This window comes from Nipponia nippon, unplaced genomic scaffold (assembly GCF_047370975.1).
Source record: "Nipponia nippon isolate SJK-2023a ecotype South Korea unplaced genomic scaffold, ASM4737097v1 scaffold_2, whole genome shotgun sequence".
Classification (NCBI taxonomy): Eukaryota; Metazoa; Chordata; class Aves; order Pelecaniformes; family Threskiornithidae; genus Nipponia; species Nipponia nippon.
Window position 1 is genome coordinate 886,428 of NW_028262336.1, and position 7,534 is coordinate 893,961.

Genomic DNA, 7,534 nt, shown 5'->3' on the forward strand with positions numbered 1-7,534 from the left:
CGCTAGGGCTGAGAGACCTTGTTCTCTATTACCTTGTCATACGATGAGGAGCTGATGTCTTCATAATCAGAGAGCCATGGGTGAGCCTCTGCATCTCTCTTGGCCATCTCCTCCCATTCTGCCTGGAGTTTGTCCCAGAAGTCAACATCTGACTGCAGGAAGAACAGAATGTGACCGGAGTACCTCAACCATAAACTGAGCTCTATAGACACCCCGGAGAACACCCTCTTAAATGTTTCTAGCCCTCCTCAGAGCATGCAAAGGAGAGGTAGCCCTCCCATGGGCTCTCAGTTGGTACCCCAGCCCTCCTCCTCCGTCAGCTTTACCTCCACAGCAGTCTTTGCCTGCTCAAATTCCGTATCAAGAGTTGACATGTTCCCAGATCGCGCAAATTGATCCACCCAGGCATCGGATGCCCCCTGGGAGTTTGGAAACAGAAATACATCTTTCTTTTTAGAATTTGGCAACCTCAGGGCACATCCCAAAACAGCAGGAGGGTCCACGATGACCCCTCCTCCCCATCAGCGAGAACTGATGGCCTGTAAAGCGGAAAGGAGTTCATTTGGATATCCCCTTCCTCCCAGGTGCTACGGGAGATGAGAAAACTCACACTGCCCAAATACTTCCCCAGCTTCTGGCTAGACTCTGCTAAGAAGAGCCCAACAGCCCCTCCCTTGCCTCCCCCAACCTAGCCATTAGTAGAGCATTGCTGAGAGTTGGACTTGCCCTTCTCCCTCGCTCCCAGACTGTGCCTTGTGGCAAAAAGCTTTCCTCCTTCGGAGCACATAGGGCTGGGGCTCCTACCTGCTGCTGTATAAACTCAGCTGCCCATTGCTCTGCCTGATCTTGGTCTCTGTGGGTCACCTGATTAGCTTCGATCGATACCCTCCCATCTCCGATCTGGCGGACAAACTTTAGGAACTGTGGCAGAGAAATGAAACAAGGGTGGAGCTGGGTAGATGCTTTGCCAACAAGCCCTCTGCCCGTGCGCCCCCTCCTTCAATAAGAGGACTTCTCTCTGCAAAGTGAGCACAAAAGGCCCGAAAAGGTGGGGAGGACAGGACTTCACCAGAGTCATGTGGTAGAGATGTATAATATCTAGAGTGGATCGTAGGGTTCAACTTCTAGGAATCAGGGAAGAAATGGCAACACGGGACAGCAGGAGGCTTTGTTCCTTTACTGTCTTCCCCTTCTCAATTCCCCACACCCCTTATTCACACTAATCTGTCAGTCCCAGTCAGGGAATTTCTTACCTCAGAATTCTTGAGTTTTGGATCATCCACTTTAGAGAGGAAGTCACTAACAGTTTTCTTAAGATCATCCTCAGGTTGATATTCCTCATACCTGTGTTCAGAGGCAGTAAAAGGGAAAGAGAGAGCTGGACACCAGGCAGCAGTGAACTCTTTCACTAACAACTGTCTACACAATGGGCCAGACAACAGTACTGAGGGACACAACCCTTCCTCAAAGACTCTGGGGCTCTCCTAAGTGATTCAGTACCTTTATCGACCTGTAAAAATTCAAAATTACTACTAGGTTAACTGTGCAAGTGACTGACACAAACAGTAGCAGAATTAAACAATTACAGTGACAGCACAGTTCTGCAGAACAGTCTGAATTCCTTGGCAAGCTCACATGCCATCAGGCATTGCAAGTTTTAACTTGCACTACCAAAAACAAGGTCATAGACCTAGGAACAAAGAAAGTAGGTCGGGCTCATGGAAGAGGAACAGTGTCTTGGAAAAGCGTCAACTCCACAGAGGACTGAGGGCTCATAGCAAGCACACAACTCAGTATGTTGTCTGGCTTACAGCGGGACAGGACCAGTTCCAGGTGTTACCACTACATTCAGTCGCGGTGAAGTCTTTGGAACTGGCAGCAATAACTCAGAAATGTCCATATTTGCAGGAAGGTATCAGAAAAGGCAAGAGCCAGGAGGCAGTAGAATCCAAATATGCAAAAAATCTCTTTTAGGGAAAGATCTAAAGAGCCCAAATTGCTTGCTTGTGTTTTGTTTCGTTAACTGAAAAAACTTGACCGTAGTCAACAGTACCTATACAGAAAAGATCCGTAGTAGCAGACTGTTCTTTAATCTACCACACAAAGACACATGAAAATAATGTCTGGAAGGCTGAATCTAGACATATGCAGTGGAAAGGCTGGATGTGGTTTGTCACATAGGGAGAATAAAGCGACGGAAGTTTACAACTAGTAGAGTCTAGTACTTGAGATCTTTAAATCTTTTTTTAGATTGTGCATCTGTTGTGGAAAAAAGTTCTGCTTGATTAGGAACTCCTGAAAGTTCCTGAAATCACTTTAAGGAGCTCTGCATTAGGCATGAGATTAAGTTAGCCTACATGATCGCAGTATCTTCCTTGAACTAGAAAATAAAAAAGCTAGGATCTCTTAAAAATTTCAGTCTCCGAGCACTGTTTCCTCCTTTCTCTGAAACCAAAGGCCTGAGAACATCAGCCTAGGTTAAATTACTCAAAAGCATTCAGGCCCTAGCAGATTTCTATCACCTATCCAAACTTCACCCACCCAAGGGCCTAGCAGCAATAACTAGTGTTAAGGAGACAGACTCACCATTTATCCGCCAAAGACTGGTCTTCAGATTCCCCAAGCCACAGTTTCTCCTCTGACTGCTCTAGGTATTCTTCTGCCCACTTGGCAGGAGACACAGACAGCGGATCTGCATAGGATATCAGGAATAATGGGGAGAAGAGTAAGACAGGCAGACCGTCACTCAGATTAACTGCAGATTTTGCTCTCTCCACTTTACACACAGTTAGCTAACATACAGAGAAGACCACTCCAAAGAAAGATTGTTCATGCTTGTTTCTTCCAACTTTGTTTATTCTGATCTAAAAATCAATCAATTCTGATCTAAAAATCAATCAGGTTCAGACTGTGTATTAATACAGATGCCACTGTGGTGCCAATAACCTTATGATTTTCTACTTTCACGTCACAACTTATTCGTCTACTCCATGTGGGACACTATGTAGGGCAAGAAAATTCGCAATGCGTTACAAGCCTCTGTCAAAAGCACAGCCTACAAAGCACTGGGTTTTCATCAGAACTTTCTCAAAGACCTTGGTAAATGCTGATTTATATTCCCAGAATTATAAAGAGTGAAGGTCAAAGAAGGGGACTACCCGGCTCTTGACAGTGGCCACTCCTGGAGAAGAGAATGGCGTCTATTTAAATCTTATTCATAACTTCCAGATTAGGTCATGGATGGTAACAGGACCCTATTCCAGCCCCAGCTCTACACGCGACGCAGGATGGCTTTTCAGATAAGCCACCAGCTTGCTAGAAACAGAAAGCCTAACCTTTGCGCCAGAAACATTCCCTTTGCACACTTTCAAGGTGCAACATCCCTCTATCTCCATGAAACGGACAAAAAGTATTTGGCCAAAGCACACTAAACAATATTTACCTTTGTACCAAAGGCAAATTTAGCCTTAAGAGAGGGAATTAAAGAATATGTAAGTAAGAAGCAGTACCAGACCAACTCCAGAATTTGCATCAGTTGAATCATAATCATTTTTATAAAAGCAGCTTGAATAGCCTGCTTCTCCTAAGTTCTCCAAGTAACCTAAGCTAAAAACAAGACCCTTACACCTGAGCTTCCACACACATTGTTCACAATTTGGCTAAGCCATTGCAAAGCAGCTTTTATTTTCCCCCAGTTAAAGCTGCTACAGTAAACGCTGACTGCTGGGCCCAAAGCATTACTCCAATTTCACATTCAGTAACTCTCCACGACACACGGGCACATGATGGGCAACATCGTGACAGTAATCCCAAAAGGGACCCTTCACCTGTCACTTCAGCAATGAACTCCTGTGACCAGTCAGCCTCATTGTAATCCGAAGAGACATCACCAGCACTGTCTGCTGCAGCCAAGAATTCCTGGGTCCAGTTTTCAGACAGGGCCAGGGCTGCCACACCTGGAGCTACAAGAAGAAAAAAAAAAAACAGAAGTGAGGACTGGAGGACTCAAAGGCATCACTGAAGTGTTCCAGGCTAGCCGTCATCATCTCTGATCTTTCTCTTTTGTTATAATAAAATCACAGAGTAAAATTCCGCTTCAAAGGAATCTCTGGAGGTTGCTAGTGTCCTCACAGCAGGCTAACATTAAAGCTAGAGATTACGTTGCTCAGGGCATTCATCAGGTAACTTCTGAACTTGTCCAAGGCTGGCAATTCCCCAGCCTCCCTAGGCACCTGTTCCAGTACTGAACCGCCCTCCAAGGGAAGCGTGTCCTTACATCTAGACAGTTCCCCTTTCCGCAAGTTGTGTCCATTGTCCCTTGTCCTTTCGCTGTGTAACGCTGCGAAGATCCTGGCCGTGGCTGCTGAAGACAGCAACAAGACGCTCCACCCCCCAGACTCCTCTTCTCCAGGCTGAACAAACCCAGTTCCCTCAGCCTTTCATCTTACACCATGTATTCCAGACCCTGAACACCTTACTGATCTCTACTGGACTTGCATCTCCGTATACTGGGAAGCCCAAATCTGGAAACAATACTGCAGATACAGTCTCACAAGATGGGAACCACCCTGCTAGGAGCTTAACTGTAACACCAAGATCTTTTCCAGCTCTCCACCTACTCTAGCTCCCCTCACCTCGCTGAGGGGCCTGTCGGAAGTTTGACTGTTCAATCTCTTGCATCTCAGCCAACAGGTCATCCATCTTAAAGGTCTGGGGTGCACGGGACAGTAAAGGGGCATTCTGCTCTTGCAGGAACTCTCCAACCAGCTGCCAAAGAGAGAGATGGATTAGAAACACAGCATAAAAGATGAACCAGCAGAGCCATGGAGCATGAGAGAAAGAAACGAGCTTGTCAGAAGGAAAGATTAATATCAGGTAAGGGGAAAAATAGCAAACAGTGTTGATGAGAAAAGAAGTAAGGAGATGCATCAATCTGTTCTTACCTCATCTTCGGTGGCCACTCCCAGTGGTTTGGATACCTACAGGGAACAGTGAGCAATTATCCCAACAGCTTTAACGCCATACCCCTCTCCACACACATCCCATGATCCGATTCGTTTACATCTTCCTCTTCCTGGAGCTTAGGCTGTCAGCATTTTCTTGCATCCACTGCCTGCTTACATGGAAGCTAAAGGAGCAGGAATACCTTGAGTGATACTGTCCAACCCCCCTCCCACCACTTTCTCGGTTAAGGCCTGTCACAGTAAGGCACAGAATCATAGAATCGTTAAGGTAGGGAAAGACCTTGAAGATCATTGAGTCCAACCGTTAACCCAGCGCTGCCGAGGCTGCCACTAAACCATGTCCCCAAGCACCACATCTCCCCAGCTTTGAAATCCCTCCAGGGATGGGGACTCAGCCCCTGCCCTGGGCAGCCTGGGCCAGGGCCTGACAGCCCTTTCCGTGAAGGAATTTTTCCTAATATCCAACCCAAACCTGCCCTGGTGCAGCTTGAGGCCGTTCCCTCTCGTCCCATCGCTTGTTCCTGGGGAGAAGAGACCAAACCCCCCCGGCTCCAGCCTCCTTTCAGGCAGTTGCAGAGAGCAATGAGGGCTCCCCTCAGCCCCCTCTTCTCCAGACTAAACAACCCCAGCTCCCTCAGCCGCTCCTCATAAGACTTGTGCCCAACACTGAGCACAGGATTTGAAGTGCGGCCTCACCAGTGCCCAGTACAGGGGCACTCTCACCTCCCTGCTCCTGCTGGCCACACCGTTCCTGATACAAGCCAGGGTGCCATTGGCCCTCTTGGCCACCTGAGCACACTGCTGGCTCATGTTCAGCGGCTGTCAACCAACACCCCCTGGTCCTTTCCCTTTGGGCAGCTCCCAGCCGCTCCTCCCCACACCTGCAGCGGTGCCTGGGGTTGTTGTGACCCAAGGGCAGGACCCGGCCCTGAGCCTTGCTGACCCTCACCCAGTGGCCTGGGCCCATCGACCCAGCCTGGCCAGGGCCCTCTGCAGGGCCTCCCTGCCCTCCAGCAGATCGACACTTCCACCCAACTTGGCGCCATCTGCAAACTGACTGAGGGTGCACAGGATTTGAGGGGCGGCCTCACCAGTGCCCAGCACAGGGGGACGATCCCTGCCCCGGTCCTGCTGGCCACGCTGTTCCTGACACAACCCAGGACACAGCTCCCCACAGCCACCGACACCCCCCGAGTGCCCGTCATCCAGCTTCCACAGGCAGGCCCTCACCCCACAACCCCGCAGCACAACCCGGGTGACCCCGTGGGCCTTTTTTCCCCCTTCCCTCCCCCCCCCCCCAAAAAAAAAACCCCACCACCGCCCCTACCTGCGCCAACAGCCCCCCGCACCGCCCGCCCCCCTCCCGTGCTGCCTGACCCAGCCCCACCTCAGCGACCCGAGCCACCGGCAACACTCACGGCTGTAGCCCCGGGAGCGCCGGGGGGCCAGGCCAGCGGGCCCTGAAGTCCTTCCTGCCGCAAGGCTTTGTCCTGGGTGAAGTGGCCGGCCAGCTTCATCAGGGGGTTGGAGCCCCCGCACTCCGGTTCCACCAGCTCCCTCATGGCCATGGCGCCAGGCAGGGAGGGAGGGAAGGAGGGAAGGTCGGCTCCAAACCCCACCGGGCCTGCACCTGGCGCCGGGGCGGCACGGACACCGGGTGAGCGTCAGGCGGAGCCCCGACCCCGCTGCCCCCCTCCCCGGGAGCCTGCGGGGGGGGGGACGACGACACACCGGCCGCCCCCCAACCTGCCCGGCCGGGGGGCCCCCGGGCCCGGCCCGGAGGCAGACGGCCGCGCCCCCAGCCCCCCCCCCCCCCCGCCGCCGCCGGCTCCCAGCGCGGCCGAGCGCGGTCACGGCTGCCATGGCCGGGAAGAACCTCCGCCGCCCCGGGCAGCGGGACCCCCCCCCCCGCCAGCGGCTCCCTCCACCCCCGCCCCGCCGGCAGAGGACACCCCGCTCGCCACGGACGTCAAGGCCGCGGCCGCCCCGACGAGCCCCGCGCCCCCGCCCGCCCCTGCCGCCAGCCGCCCGGGCGGCGGAACCCCGGCCCGGACCCGGCGCGCCCGGCCCCGGGCGGACGGAGGAGAGGGCGCGGCGCGGCGGGACCCCCCCGCCCGGCTCCGTACCTGGGGCGGCCGGGGCTCGCGGCGCTCACGGGGTAGGGGGGCGGGGCCAGCTCTTAAAGGGCCAGGCACCAGAGCCTCTTAAAGGGCCAGAGTCCCGCCGGCGTTGGGCCAGCACCGGCGGCGGGGAGGACGGGCATGCCAGCACGGGCTTTGCCAGTCCCCGCCGCTGGAGCGAAGCGGTGCGTATATGGTATGTACATATATATACTGCAGAAATATGCCTCATGTTATACTACATCATTAAAATTATGTCGCAGAGTTAATAAACACGCTACGTAGATTTAGAGCAGCAGGTCTGGCGCGGCGTTGGTGCCCTGTTCACCGCTCACCGCGGTGGAACTGCAGAGCGGAGAAGAGGAGGTTCCCGTGGTACGTGCGAGTAGCACACGTTCATCTCATCACCACGTTCTGGGACAAGGTGAGGGGAAGGCTGCGGGTGTTGTC

General features: G+C 53.0%; 1 protein-coding gene across 3 annotated transcripts in view; it reads right to left on the bottom strand.

Moving 5' to 3' along the window:
- The window catches only part of PEX5 (peroxisomal biogenesis factor 5), a 23,750-nt gene extending 16,558 nt beyond the window's left edge, over nucleotides 1-7,192 (bottom strand). Inside the window, exons 1-10 of one of the 3 annotated variants that reach the window (XM_087757155.1) lie at nucleotides 7,091-7,192; nucleotides 6,383-6,594; nucleotides 4,944-4,979; nucleotides 4,635-4,767; nucleotides 3,828-3,962; nucleotides 2,587-2,692; nucleotides 1,254-1,344; nucleotides 805-921; nucleotides 327-419; nucleotides 33-152 (exon numbers count right to left, since the gene is read on the bottom strand). In XM_087757155.1, the coding sequence (XP_087613281.1) occupies nucleotides 33-152; nucleotides 327-419; nucleotides 805-921; nucleotides 1,254-1,344; nucleotides 2,587-2,692; nucleotides 3,828-3,962; nucleotides 4,635-4,767; nucleotides 4,944-4,979; nucleotides 6,383-6,532 (981 nt within the window). In that variant the 5' untranslated portion in view covers nucleotides 6,533-6,594; nucleotides 7,091-7,192. Of the gene's footprint in view, nucleotides 1-32; nucleotides 153-326; nucleotides 420-804; nucleotides 922-1,253; nucleotides 1,345-2,586; nucleotides 2,693-3,827; nucleotides 3,963-4,634; nucleotides 4,768-4,943; nucleotides 4,980-6,382; nucleotides 6,731-7,090 lie in introns of those variants that run through there. The other 2 variants (XM_087757157.1, XM_087757156.1) reach the window with 2 other exon arrangements.
- Nucleotides 7,193-7,534: the final 342 nt, after the last annotated feature.